The sequence below is a fragment of the Rhinolophus hipposideros genome (assembly GCF_964194185.1).
Source record: "Rhinolophus hipposideros genome assembly, chromosome: 9".
Lineage (NCBI taxonomy): Eukaryota > Metazoa > Chordata > Mammalia > Chiroptera > Rhinolophidae > Rhinolophus > Rhinolophus hipposideros.
Window position 1 is genome coordinate 90,356,143 of NC_138055.1, and position 15,525 is coordinate 90,371,667.

A 15,525-nucleotide genomic window follows, 5' to 3' on the forward strand; every position below is an offset into this window, starting at 1 on the left:
ATAGTTTAGATAATAGTCTTTTGTTGGGTGTGTGATTTACAGATTATTTTCTCTGTCTGCGACTTGTCTTTTTAACTTCTTAGACTGTTCCACAGTAAAGTTAATTTTGATGAAGTCTAATGTATCATTTTCCCTGTGTGGGTCATGCTTTTGGTGTAAAGTGTCAGTACTCTTTGCGTAGCTCTAGATCCTGAAGATTTTCTCCTATGTTTTTAATAAAAGTTTTATAGTTTCGCATTTTACATTCAAGTCCATGATCCGTTTTGAGTTAGTTTTCATATAGGGCGTGGGGTTCAGGTTGTGGTGGTGGTGGTGATGGTTGTTATTCTTCTTCTTTTTCTTTTTCTTCCTCCACATGCTATGGATGTGCAGTTGTTCCAGCCCCATTTGCTTCTTTTTTTCATGTTTATAAAGTAAGGGCTGGGCATATTTGTGTGTGTTATTTGGTTCTGTCTTCTGTCAATCTGTGTGTCTTTTTCTCTGCTAATACCACGTTGTCTTGACTACTGTGGTTATGTAATAGGCCTTCATGTTAGATGGAGGGATTCTTTCTACTTCATCATTTTCCAAAATTGTTTTAGCTCTTCTGGGCCAGGGCCTCCCATATAAATGTTAGAATAAGCTTGTCTTTATCTACAAAAATCCTTGCTAATGTCTTGGAATTGCTTTAAACCTATAGAATAATTTGGGAAGAATTGACATTCTTTATTATATTAAGTCTTTCAGTCCATGAATATATGTTGCTATTTGTTTAGATTTTTGATTTCTTTCATTAGCACTTTGTAATTTTCAGCAAACCGATTCTGTACATATTTTAAGTGTATACTTAATTATTTAAATTTCTTTGGAGTAATTGTAAATGGTATTGTTTTAAATTTGTTGCCACATGTTTATTGTTAGTATATAGAAATGTGAGTGATATTCAAGTGTTGTGTTCTTGTTGACCTTGCTGAACTCACTTAATAGTCATAGGAGTTTTTATAGATCATTTTAAGGTTTGTCTTGAAGTGTTTCATCCTTTTCCCTCCCTCTATTGTGAAGTATTAGTTTCTTCCATAATAAACAAATATTGTGGGCTTTTTGGATGAAGCCTGTTGATATTCATATATTAATTTTATACCCAATCACTTTGATGAATTTTCTTGTTATAATTTTTTTTTCAGTTGATTCTTTTGGATTTTATAGCTCAAGTGTCATATAATCTGTAAATATTACAGTTTTATACTCATTTTTTCCTCTTGTTTATCTAAAACCTCCAGGACAGAGTTAAATAATGGTGATAAAGGACATCCTTACCTTACTTATAACTTTACCTTTGACTCTTAGAATTGATTGCTCTGGATTTCAGTGCATTGCATCCTAGTAGGAATTCATTTTATCATTAGAGAGAATGCAGATAAACTAAAATATATAGTAAATTACAGTTCTCCCCTGTGTTCTGGGATTGGGGGTTTTTTTTGTGTGTGTTAAATCTTTGGGAAGCTGAGGGTTGACAAATGCTTTTCCCTTAAACAAATCTGTTGTTGAAACTAAAATACATTGATAGGCCTTCCTGCTTTAGTATATGTAAAATGGTGAATATAATTCAGTTTGTTTGATTGAAGATTTTACAGTGCTTTGTTTTTGTTCATTCTTTTATTGTAAATTGAGAAAACGTTGATAGGACTATACGAGTATGTCGCTCACAGGCCTTTCCTGGAAATTAATTTTTTAAATTTCTTTTTATCTTAAGGAGAACCTTTTATAAATTCTTTGGGAAAATTTAATTTCTTGTCATTTGCTTTTTGTTGTTAACGGAGCATTCCATTTGCATTCTCATAAGTGAGCAACACTCCTCCACACACAGCTCCTGCTTGTGAGAAAGTTCAGTGTGGTCCTATTTCAAGGCTACTTTGCAGAAAGCTTTATTCCATTTGCTACTTTGGAGATTCTGATTCTCTAGTTTACTTGCCATGTAAATCAGATGGCTTTAGGGTTTTCCACGTGAGAAACGGCCAAACCTGTAGAGAATTTTTATGAGTTTATTTAAGTGACAGTTGCAGGGAAGCAAGACCTCAGCTACCCCAGAAAATGACAGGTTTTTTTTATACCTTTAGAATTAAAGAGGAAACTGAAAAATAAAGATTATGTGAAGGTGGGAGAAAGCAAGCTACAGGATAGTTAACAAGATTATATGCTCTTTGAGAGGTCTGGAAAAGAGAATTACTTCTGGCATTTCAAAGGTGTGTTAACCAGTGGTGGCCAGTTAGCTCAGTTAGTTAGAGCGTGGTGCTGATAACACCAAGGTTGATGGTTCGATCCCTGCATGTGCCACTGTGAGCTCTGCCTTCCTTATAAATAAATAAATAAATAAACAAATAAATAAAAATACTATCTTGTGTTACCTGGATGCAAAGAAACAATGGACAAGGCAGCCTGAGGCAAAGATAAAGCTCTTACTGCGGGAGTTATATGCCTGTGGTGTTACTCCCCACCGTGGCCTGCCCAGATAGGAATTTATGATCATATCACCCTGTGAAGTTACTTTCCATCACTAGACTTGTCAGTTTGATTACAGCACCCCCTTTGAGTCCACAGGTTCAAGGTTTGTTTTTATTTCCCCCTACTCTTAACTTTTTTGAGTAGAAAGCATGTGAATTTCACGAGGGCTAGAAAGATCTGGGTATAATAAATCCCAGCCTGCTCCTCTTTATAGACTAATAGCCTTGAATAAGTTACCTAATCTCTGAGCCTCACTTTCTACATCTGTAAAATGGGGAGTAAAATACCTCAGAAAGCTGTATGTAAGGATTATGTGAGATCCCACATGTAAATTTTGTGGTTCAGAATTTAACTTTGTAGAGCCACAAAAAATGTTAGCACCCTCTTCGCTGAAAAAAAACGAAATGGTGTTTGCAAAATAGCTTTGTGAGCTGTGAGTAGATGGGGAGATACCATTAGCATTGTTTTCTCTTTGAGAATTGGGTATTAATAACATAGTTTATAATCTCAGTATTATAATACATTTTTCTCAGGCCCTTATTTGATATGCACGTGCCAGGTTTGGTAATCTTTAAAGTTTTGTGTTTGTTATTGCTCCAAAAATGTTTGAAAACTGTTAGGGAAATCCTGTAGCAAACTCACATGATTTATGAAACTAAGACTCATTCTTAGTTTAATTGGAATTCTTGGGCTAATTAATTCTTAGTGTTGTGTGCTCATATATGTGAACACTAAATACACCTTTTATCTTCTTTTATGGTATCCAGGCTCTCCCACTTTGCCCTGCTCTTTTCCTCTAGTAAGAACTCATGGGATTTATGAGCATAACATGTACCCTGGCTTTTTCCTGTTTTAGTATTTCTAGTTGGATTGCCTGTGATAATCACCTTATTTGGGTATGGAACTAAATGTCTAAAATAAGCTTTTGTGCTATGAGTTACGAGATAGAAGGTCAAGGACTGGAATTATTGAACTTCTAGGGAACTTACTGCCGTCCAGTTTTTAGAGAGATTGATGATTTGTGAAAGTGTTTTTACCACTTAAGAACATTTGAATATCTATCAAATGTTAAACATTTACGTGCATAGCACTTTCTGGGAACTCACAGGGATGTAAAAGTATGCTCTGGTCCTGAGTTTCTATTGAAATGTCAGACATTAAACAGTTTAAATGCGGATCAAATATATGGTGATGGAAGGAGAACTGACTCTGGGTGGTGAACACACAATGGGATTTATAGACCATGTAATACAGAATTGTACACCTGAAATCTATGTAAATTTACTAACAATTGTCACCCCAATAAAATTAATTAAAAAAAACAGTTTAAATGCAAAACATTACCAATAATATAGGCTATATAAGTCAGAGATTTTGTCCTGTTTATTTCATGCAAAATATGGTGAATTTTGGTTTCTTTATCTGTGAAGTAGAAATGAAAATACCGTATAGGGTCATTATGATGTTTAAATGAGATTGGATATGTAAAACCCAGCTATAATGCATAAAATCCACCTATATTCTTTCTGCAGTTAGGTATGTTTATAATTGAAAAAGCAATATGTGGTATATGGCAAAAATATGCAGGTAGAACAAAATCAAAAGTAAATTTTCTCACTCCAGACCCTAGGTTTATTTCATATACATTTTTCTACCAAGAGCACAATTTCGAATATTTTCGAATCGTGTTGTTCTGTGTACATATACGATTATATGTCTATGTAATATAGTATGTATATTATATAATATATACATGTTGTCTTAACCCTGCCCTTTTCATTTAAAAATAGATCTGACAATCTTTTCCATCAGCAAATAGAGGGTTTTTTATACATCATTATTTTGTTATTAATGAGTGCTGAGTATTTTATTATTTGAGTGTATAATAGTGTAAACTGTATCTCCCCCCAGCACTTGTTTAATGTGTTTATTTAAAATGTGTTAATTTAAAACCTTCCTCTTCTTAGGGTCAACTCTCTCCTGAAAGCCCATCCTCCCAGAAAGAAGGGACAGAAAGACAGACCTCTCTGTAAGAAAGACTTGTGTAGCCCATGAATGAGACAGCGGAAAACCGCCTGGAGTGGAGCAGGACTCCAGAGCCTGACATACGGCTCAGAAAAGGACACCAACTTGATGGCACTAAGACGGGTGACAATGACAACAACCAAGGAGACTTGGCGCCCATTTTAGAGGCATCGATTCTCTCTTCCCATCATAGAAAAGTAAGTTGAGGTGGCAAGATGGTAAACAAAAATTTAAAACCAAAATTTCTGAGACTGGCTGGAGAGAGGGTGGGTTTTTGAAAAGGAACCTTGAGCACGTTTGTAGTTTTTGTTTAGGATAATTTGAAGTCTTGTATTCTTAAGTCAGCTAGATATTATTTGATTTCATAGTTAGGCCTTTTCTGTTGACACTTAAAATCGTACCTAATGTGCTTTATCTTGTTGAGCCAGGAAATGGGTCCTGTAGCGCTTTAGTGATGACATTGAAACCAAAGGGCAGCCGAGTCCCGGGCTCGTGCTCCCTGCGCTGCTCCACACAGGAGGTGGGCTGCGTGGTAAGCCTTACGGTCAGAGCGCTGCGTGCGGTCGGAGCGCCGGTGGGCTGAGAAGGCAGTGGTTCACACCTTCAAAACTGCCGTAACATTCTCAGACCGGCTTGGGGTGTTTAAGGGAAAATTGGGGCGTTCCTCCAGAGGCTACTTGAGGGTTCCTGGGGTCTGCATGGAGCCTTCCCTGTGACAGCGTGGCTTTCCGGTGCTGTCAGCACAGCAACCCAGGAACAATGATGGGAGTAGCCTGGAAAGAATGCTAGACCATAGAGATTGTGATCAGTAAGCTAGAGGGTATTAATCATAAGTTTCAGGGTAATTTTCTAAAATTGGGGACCTGGCGGGTGGCCGGTTAGCTCAGTTGGTGAGAGCATGGTGCTGGTAGCACCAAGGTTGCCGGTTCAATCCCCGCATGGGCCACTGTGAGCTGCACCCTCCTTAAAAAAAAAATAAATAAAAAAAATAAAACTAGGAACTGGGTGGAACGTTCTAAGCCTCTGTTATGGGGGTTCCAACCGGGGCTTCCTTCAACAATGTAAATGATAATTTATATTTTTGGACAAATTCTGTTTACATGCTGGAACTACTGCAGGTATGGTTTATCTCTAGTGCATAGCTTGGAATTCAGTAGAGTTCTGGAAACAGATGGTAGATTTTAAACTCTCCTTTCACATCCCAGAGAAAAGAGCAGCTTTTAAGTTGTTCACAACTGTACCTAGAGAGAGCAAAGGTATAACCTGTGAACAGCACCCGAAAGTCATTGGTGTAGATATTTTGCTATGTGCTTTGGAACCTTGAAATTACTTAGCTTGTGTTCAACGTTGTGGCTCTAGTACAGTGTTCCCCGCACTGTAGGTTGTCCCCATTAGTGGTCTGTGAAATTATCTTTGGTACTACAAGCAGTGTTTAAAAAATTAAACAGTAGAAAGAATAAAGATTATTGAGCTAAATGCATATAATAATATACATTTAAATAAATTATATTATTTGATGAAATTGTTTAGTTTCATACAGATATGCAGGGGGTACCACTGTATACACATTTTAAGAAAGGAAAACTGTATTAAAATTGTAATGCTCAACATATACCGATAACAAAAGATGAATGCAAGTCACGTTTGACTTCTGCAATTATAAGAGGTGCTCAAAGTGGTTCCCATCAGCGTCCAGACACTTCTGATGACGGCAAACTACTGCTTGAGCAACGTTGACCAAAGTGTCCATTTGTGTACGTTTTTTTGGGCACCCCCGGGGTATTTGAGCTATGCTTTGGAAGTAGATTTGACACAGTTTGCTGATGGATTGGATGTGATGGTTAAGGGAGAAAGAAGGGAGAAGAATGACTCTGAGGTATGATGTGAGTAGTTGGATTGATGGAGGGATGGGACTGTGTTTTGAGATGGGAAACACCAGAGAGAATGAATTGGAAGATGAAGCAGGTTTAGCTTACCGGGGGAGATCAAGAGTTTGCTTTGGGCCATGTTAAATATGAAGTACCTGTGAGACAGCTTAGTGGGTATGTCAGGAAGGTAGTTGGGTGTAAATGTGGGATTCTAGAGAGGTCTGTGCTGAAGATAATCACTTAGAAAGTAGCCTCAATATAGATTATATTTAAAACTATTGAAATGGTTAAGAGGGGAAGAAGATTGAAGAGAGACAGATAGGGGAAGGGCCCTGGGATCCTGCCTGAAGAACACCAACCAGCAGCATTCACTGGGCATTTCAAGGAGAGAAAGCACGTAGAAGAAGCTAAGAAAGAGAAGCCTGTGAGATAGGAGGAAATGTAATATCACAAAAAGCAAGAAGTATTTCAAGAAGGAGGGGAGGGGGCTGTACTTTGTGTCTAGTGTTGCTAAAAGGTCAAGGAGGAAAAGGACAGAAGAGTGACCATTGGTTCTGGCAACATGGTGGTCACTGGTGAACTTAGCGAGACCTATTTTGGTAGAGAGGTGGGAACAGAAGCCACTGGAGTAGCTCACATTGTGAATACCAGGTGCAAGTATTCATGGCTATGTAGGAAGCAGTTCCTTCTCTGTCATGGAAAAGCTGTTTCAGACGAATGAACGGTTTCCAAGTGTGTTTCCAATGTGCTGAAATTCTTAGAACTTTCTGGTTTCCATGCAGAATCATAACAATTAGAATCGCATAAAACCTTCAATGTTTTGCTCATTCCTTCTTAAATGAGGACATTTTGTAGTCTACTGATGGCAAATGTATAGATGTAAGTATTTATTTTGGAGGTATTTTTGGATTACAAGTGGAATACTTGCTAAGACTAAAAGTGGAGGGCGTTGAGGCTGACTGTATTCTAAGTCTAGATTTGTGGACAGTCTTTCCTGGATTTGGGGGGCTTGTGCTTGGAATCCATGCTATGCTTGCTTTTCCTGGTGTTTTAAATATCAAAATGTTAATTATGAATTATAAAACAACTACCTTCAGTACACATGTTCTGGTAACTTTTGATCTCTAAAAATGTTCATAGTATGCATATTAAATAATATTAAAATTAAAAAGCAGAAGATAAAATTGTACTTATATAATTTATAGACGTATAAACTGAAATTTAGAGTTATGTAATAGTTAAATGTTAGTGTACCAGAAAAGCTCTATTCCATGTTAATTAACCTTGGCTGCAGGAATGACTGTGCCAAAAGCCCAGTGGCTCACAGTAGATACTACGTGAGGGCTGTAGGTCAGATGTGGCTGTTCTCAGGGGCTGTTGTGTTGCAGGTCAGCTCCACGTGTTGTCTCGTTCTGGGACCCGTGCTGAAGGAGGCTGCCTGGGATGTGTTCTCATGGCAGATTGCAAAAGCCCCAGAGAACAAGCCACATCACACATTTGCATGGAAAGTTTTTGCTCATATGTGGTGTGTGTTACACCTGCTTACCTTCCATTGGGCAAAGTAGTCAAGGGGCCGGGTCCAAAGACACCAACCAGGAGGGGGATTGTGTTGCTCTTTGAGTAAATAACTGAGAGTGTTAATAATATATAATTAGCAACAATTTCTAAAGGATAAAAAAGCATTCCCTACCCCAGGATCTTTACACAGGTTGTTGTACTTCATGTAATAAATTGTTGGTGCTGAGTTTGATGCTGGAAAAATTTTCTCCTTACTCCACAGAATAGTGGACCAGGTTAGAATCCAGGTTATTTTATTGTCTAGCTCCTAACTATGACTTTGCAAAACTTTTTGGTGCATCAATTTCTCTGAAAAAGAGTTACAATAACAATGCGTATGTTATACCTCTTTTATGCATACTATATGAGTAATGTGAGAATTTATGTGAAAATTCTTTTGGTGTATAGATTTGATGTTTGCTTTTCTGTTCCTGTCCGTTGCCTTGAATTCTAATAATGAGCATTGGGTTAGAAAAACATATCCAGAGGTTTCCTCAGGTGTTATAAATTAGTGTGCACAGTTGAACTGATTATTCTGTGGTATGTATTATAGATGAGAAAACTGAGGCCGAAAGCCTAAATGACGTAGAGCCTACTAGTAAGCAAAGTAACATATTCAGGTTTTAAGACTATAATTTTTTTGTCATTTTCAACATATTCCAGTGGTTTACAATTTGGGGCAATTTTGACCCTCAGGAAATATTTTGCAGTGTCTGGAGACATTTTTGATTGTTATATCTGGGGGAGTTGTTCTGCTAGCATCTAGTGGGTAGAGAGAGGCCAGGGGTGCTGCTAAACATCCTACAGTATACAGACAGCCCCCTACGATAAAGGGTTCTCTAGCTGAACGTGTCAGTACTGCCAGGGTGAGAAACCTGAATATTCCAACTACCTCAGTAGCACATTGTCACAGTGGCGTGTCTACAACCATTATACTCTTTAGTAATAAAAGTACTGTAGCAATGTATTTTTTCAGATTTCTAGGGCTATCATTTTGCAAATCTCCCAAGAGATTATGTCAAATCATAATCCATGTAAATGACCCATCTGAAGTTGTACAGTATACAGCCTGAAAGTTGGAACCCAGTGGCCCTATTACCTGCTCTGGGCTAGGTGCCTTTCCAAGTGCTGGGAATATGGTGGTGAATAAGGCAGCCATGATTCTTGCCTGCATAGTGCGAGAGCGGAAGGGAAGGCACAGGCAGTAAACCCCAGAAACACAGGAGTGAGATAATTACAGACAGTGGTAAGCTGGGAGGGAGAAAGTATGCTAAGGAATTGGGTAGTTAGTGAGATGCTTTAAACATTTTTTATTTTGTGTTAAGACGTAATTTTTTAGAGCAGTTTTAGGTTCATAGCAAAATTGAGGGGAAAGTGCAGAGGTTTCCCCCATATCCCCTGCCCTCACACGTGCACAACCACCCCTATTGTCAACATTCTCTACCAGAGTGGGACGTTTGTTATTGTCACCCACAGGCCATAGTTTACATTATACTTCATCTTGATGGTTGCACATTCTGTGGGTTTGGACAAATTTAAACTGGTGTGTACCCATCATTATGTTATTTTGCAGAGTAGTTTCACTGCCCTAAAAAGTCCTGTACTTTGCCTATCCACCTCCCCTCCCCTGATTTTATTTAGATACAGTGGTAAAGGAAAGTCTCTCTTAGGAGAGGCATGATTGAAGTAACCCCCGAATGATAAGAAACCAGCCATGTAAAGACCTAGGGGAAGAATGTTTCCAGGTAGCGGAAACTAGCTTGTACAGAGATCTGAAGGTTGAAATAAGCCTGTCCTTTTCTCCTCTTCCTCCTCCTTCCCCTCTTTTTTATTTTAATTTTTAAAGGACTGAAAGAAGGCCAGTGCAATCACACTACAGGTAACAAGAGGGAAGAGTGAAAGGGATGAGGTCAGTACGCTAGGCAGAGAACAGATGCTCTAGGTGTATAGAAGGGGTCTAGATTGTATGTTAATAAAATCCACCAGAAAGGCAGCCTTCGTGGTGTTTAAACAGGAGGGAGAGAGTGGTGACTTTGAAAAGATCTCTCTGGATGTGGATAGTGGATTGTGAGAAGACAGAATGGAAGGACAGGAGCCTGTTAGAATATTCTTGGAGAGAGATGATGTTGTGTTGAAACAGAGTGGTAGTAGCAGCAGAGATGGAGAGAAGGGGATGGATTCTGGGTATGTTTTGGAGGGCAAGCCAGCGGTTCCTGATGGGTTAGCTGTGGTGTGGACAGTGAGGAAGAGAGGAATCAAGGATGATTGCTGGGTATTGCAACTGAGCTAAAACGGAGGTCGGGAAGGAGGTCAGGAAGGTACGGTCCGAGTGAGGCGCAGCTGTGGGGGGAAATGAAGAGTTCTGTTTTAGAAGGACACTTGAGGTTCGCGAGTCATCTTACAAGAGATACCGAGTAGGCAGTAACTGTATCACTGTATGTTTTTAATGTACCGTTTCTTAACTGTATTTAAAACTGATGTGCGTGCTCATTGAATCTAAATAATTCTAAGCTTGGAGGAATTTCAAACTAGCCAATTTGATTGAGATTAAAAATGGCAACAAAGTTCCATTTATAACATTAGTTACTACGTTTTAGCCATGAAATAGTAACATGTTTTTAGAGTTCAGAATTTGCCCACCATTCCCTTTTATGTCAGTCACATTAATTGTTTCTTGTTTTACTGTGTATTTTTGTTTACCATCTTCACTTGATAGAGGAGTGTTCTAAATATTTATGGTTTTTTGTTTCTCTAACAAATAATCAAGTGAATGTGCTTTTCTTCATTCTTATCTGAATGAACTCGATGTACTGCTGTGAAAACCTATACTTGATTTTCCTTTAGTTTTAGAGCTAACTCAAAAGCCAGCAGCCTGAACGAAAGAACCATTTCTTTCTTCTCATTGTTTTAACAGATTTTTTGTGAGGAATCACGGCGAGATCGGATCCATACATTGTAGAGTGTTAGGGCTGAAAAGGCGCTCTGACATCATATTATTTATCTTCCTCAACTGACCAGTGAGGAAATGGTGTTTTTGTTCCTAATGAAAAGTTGTGCTTTGTGTATTTATTTCTCTCTGGGGTGGAAGTTCTTTGCTGGAAAAGAGAAGGTGGTTTATGAAGAGATCCGTGTATCTGCCTGTACTACTGCCTGTTTGGGAAGTGGTTTCCCAAAGCATTTTGGGTCATTTAAGCAATGAAAGCTTTTCTTCTGCTTCCTCTGGTTCTTCCTTGGCCCGTCCTCTTTATTCATTGCAACTTCTGTTCTACATTTAATCTATATACAGTACTATCCCCTTGCTGCTGATTTCAGGGTTTTTAGTGTAGAATAATCATGGGACCTAGAAAAGAAGGGGATAGAGTTAAAAAAAACTGCAATTTTGAGACCAAGATTAAAGGCATAGTATTAATATCATCAAGTGACTTGAAGAGTTCCATATACTGATTTTTTGTTTGTTTCTAGAGAAAGGATTCATTTCTTCTAATTTCCAGTTTTGAAGTGGAACTGTTAGCAAGTAGAATTATTTAGAATTACTAAATAATTCTAGTAATGCCTTAAATTTGTATGTAGCACTTTCATAGACATTATCTCATTTGCTTCTCAAAACTGCACTCTGAAATAGGAAGAACAGATACCTCTTTTTGAAAGTAGATGAAAGTAGGATTTAGAAAGCTTAGAGTATTTGTGCAAGGTCACGTGGCTAAATGAGGCCATGTGCTAAATCTCCTGACTGCTCTTTCTGCCGAACAGAGCTGCCTCTGTGACACTTGGCACCAGACTGACTTCATGTTTCTCAATTCCAAACCCTGCCCCTGGGGGTTCATGTTAAGCGCAGAGGTTAGATTCAACCATTGGTACTTGTTTTTCGGAGGAATTGTAGCACACCTCATTTTCTGTTAAGCCAGGTTAATTTTGCTTCTTAGATGCATTCTAACCTAATGGATTTTCTGTTTATTTTGAAAGTAAATAAACCTAATGTAGCTTGGGGAAGTCCTTCACATTTCTAATGGTTTTGCATCATTTTCTTTGAGTGTTTTTCTCCCCTCTTTTTAAGATAGAGAACTGAACTAGGTTGCATAGGCTTTTAAAAAAATATGGTGGTTTCCTTAGGCTCCCTAGTTGCATTTAATGCCAGTTATGCATGGGATAAAAGTGTGATAGGAAAGGCAATGGGAATGTCTTTTTAAAATTATAACAAATTAAGTGAAAATTTTGCATTTTTAAAAATAAGGTATAAAGGTAGTTAGTTACCAGCAGGTTCCTTTAAGTCAATGAGTCTATTAGGAGTTTATTATCTGATCGTCTATGGCCCTTTAAAGAAGATAAGTACAAAGGTGAGAATTTCATTCCAGATCTCCTGACCCAGAATCTTTGGATCCTGGACACACGTATTTTTTTAAAGCTTCACAAGATGAAGATATTCACTCTTGTTTAATAACAAGTGCCTACAGTAATTAGTTCTGTTTTATTTAAAACGGTTAACATATTACAAACTTCCCAGAAACATGCTTTACAAAGGACAAAGCAGGGTTTTGGGTTCAGAGAGACCTGGATTTGAATCCCTGATCTCTCCTATGTCATTATTTCCCAGCTTTTTTGTGTGTGGGAGGGTCCTTACAAGAAGGAACAATAAAAACCTTATTGAAGTATAATAAGCACACAGAAAAGTACACGTCATAAGTGGACAGTGTGACGGTTGGACACACCTGTGTAACCCACACCCCCAGAGATCCCCCTCACCCCCACACACCCCCTCCCGGTAGTCACTGCCTATTCTTCTCTCCCAAAGGTAACCATTGTCCTGACTTCCAGTGGCACAGGCTAGTTTCGTCTGTTTTTGTATTTTATATAAAGTACCATTCAGTACATACTCTTGTATCTGACTTTTTTCACATTTGTGAAATTCATGTGTTTACTTAGTGTAGCTGGAGATTGTTCATTTTCATTGCTCTATAGTATTTCTTTGTGTGACATTTGTACCACATTTTATTCTATTGTTGCTATATACCTGGAGTAGAATTGCTGGGCTGGAAATGACTCCTTTAAATATGAGAAACATTTAACAGATCCCCAGCATGATAGTCCTATTTTTAATATTAGTTTGAAAAAATACATAATAGACATTAACTGAATTTAGTTCATCTTGATTTGTATTTTGTAAATCCCTACAGCACCTGCCCTGTTTCCCCGAAAATAAGACTTAGCCGGACAATCAGCTCTCATGTGTCTTTTGGAGCAGAAATTAATATAAGACCCGGTCTTATTTTACTGTTACTATTACAGTAAAATAAGACCGGGTCTTATATTAATTTTTGATGCATTAGAGCTAATTGTCCGGCAAAGTCTTATTTTCAGGGAAACATGGTACATGTATTTGAAAAGTAGTAGCACTTACATGTAAGATAATCTCATTAGGTTGGGAATCAAGGTACTACTTAAAGGTTTATGTAGTTTCCTTTTAGCTTCAATTTCTTCATTTACTGCGCTTGATCTGGATTTCCACGTTATAAAATGGAGATAGAAACACTCTTTTCAGAAGGTTGTTGTGAGGATTTGATTTTTAATTCATAAAAGCAGTTAGTACAGTGTCTAACATGTCTTTATTACACAATAAATAGTAATTCTATTGCCCTGTCCTTCCTTTGTCATAGTACTCAGCTGATGTAATGCAGTAAATCCTGGGAAACACATCCTAAACTTGCCCATGTATCTCAGCCACCCTGGACTTCAACAATATTTTCACAAAGGTGACCTCTAAAACCATCATCTTAGTACTGCCTCTTTATTAATTGGACCTTATAACTGTTCCAAATTAAACTAATTTAGCCCACTCTGCCCCTACCAGCTTTTCCTTCTGACTTTCTAATTTCTGTTAGTGCCAACTGTCTTTCAGGTACCCAAACTGGGTTCCTAGAATGTCAGCGTCCACCTGACCACAAGTCATTTGCTTTAGCAGATGCACACATGCATTTGTTCTTTCTGTAGGTGGCTTTAGTTTCTTTACCGTGTGCTGGCATTATGGGAATACAGAGATAAAACATGTTTTTTTACTCATAAGCAGCTTACAGTCTAGTTGGAAAGACAGACAAATGCATGAGTCCATTTGTGGTACTGGGTGCCTGTATGCACAGGGTACGGGGGGAGCAGCTGCTCTGCAGGTGGGGGTCTGGGGAGGCGGAACTGGAGCTTCAGAGTTGGCCAAGAGAAAGGCGACAGCAGATGTGAAGACTCAGAAGTAAGATAACATGGTGCTTTCAGAGAATCGTGGTAATAATAATAGCTGACATGTACTGAGTATACATTGGGATATGCTGGGGTCTTCACCTAGAAAACGTTCAGCGTACCTAAAATGAAGGATCAAGGGTACAAGGAAATGGAGGGTTTGTTAGCAAGTAAACCTAGACCATTGGGGCCTGAAACCCAGAGCTCTAGACTCCCGGTCCAATATTCTTCCATCGTCCAAAATTCTTTTGAAATGTGTAATGTGTGTTGGTTGAAGTCAATAGGCCATTGCTTCTATGCCTCTGAATCTAAAGCTTGGGCTCTTTTAACTCTGTTTGCTGAGGTTTATAAGTTAAGCATTTTGTAAGCTTCTTCAGACAAAACATAAAAGAGGCATTTCAAAACAGGTTACCCTGATCCTTAGTTTTATGGCTTTACTTCACATCTGAGTTTTTAAGGTGTTAAGTCGAATAAAGAGAGCAGCCTTTGTGATTGTCCCACTTTTTCTCTGCTCCAGATTCTTCATAAATGGGGGATTAGGAGCCAACTTTTATTCGTTCAGCCTAGGAATTATTCTGTTGAACTGATTTATTTTAACCAAACATATATAAGAATGCCACTTAGTTCTTCATAAGAAAGCTAATTTATAAATAGACTGTCTGCCAATCACTTCATTTTGAGGAAGTCTTCTTAGGAAATTCAGTTAATAGTAGAGAGAGTTGTTGTGTGAAAGTAAAAAAAAAAAAAAAAAAAGGATCATTAAAAAAAAAAAGCTATTATTTATTTTAAGTGTGTTTTTCCAGGACCCATCAGCTCCAAGTCAGGTAGTTGTTTCAGTCTAGTTGTGGAGGGCGCAGCTCACACTGGCCCATGTGGGGATCGAACCGGCAACCCCGGTGCTATGAACATTGTGCTCTAACCAACTGACCTAAACAACTGCCCCCAAAACGGATGATTTTAAAAGATCTTTTCTATCAAGCCTTGATAGAGATAACTACATTAAGTCCTCACTTAACGTTGTTGATAGGTTCTGCGACTTTAAGTGAAATGATGTGTAATGAAACCAATTTTATCATAAGCTAATTGATATAAACAAGAGTTACGTTCCTACAGTATCTCATCAACATTATAATGAAATGACATTATTCGAGGACCTCCTGTATTGTGTACAGGCTGAGTATATGTTTCTAGGAAGGCCAAAATGAATGTTCATAAAGACTAGATATTATATTTGTTCCATTGGATCAGAGCACAGTCATCAATGCTTACTCTTTCAGTTGTTTTTTTGTAGACATCTTAATTTCCACTAACCCTTGTGTTGGTATTTGTTAGCTATATCAGCTTGCTAATGCCTTTACTACACATTTCAGAT

The 15,525-nt window shown here is 38.2% G+C and overlaps 1 protein-coding gene across 8 annotated transcripts in view; it reads left to right on the forward strand.

Moving 5' to 3' along the window:
- The window catches only part of ADIPOR2 (adiponectin receptor 2), a 71,127-nt gene that overhangs the window by 33,618 nt on the left and 21,984 nt on the right, over nt 1-15,525 (forward strand). For all 8 annotated transcript variants that reach the window (XR_013994096.1, XR_013994097.1, XM_081061225.1 and 5 more), the window contains exon 2: nt 4,449-4,703. Coding sequence is in view for 6 of the 8 variants with exons in the window: in XM_081061225.1 (XP_080917351.1) it covers nt 4,533-4,703 (171 nt within the window). In the remaining 2 variants the exon portion in view is untranslated. The remainder of the gene's footprint in view (nt 1-4,448; nt 4,704-15,525) is intronic.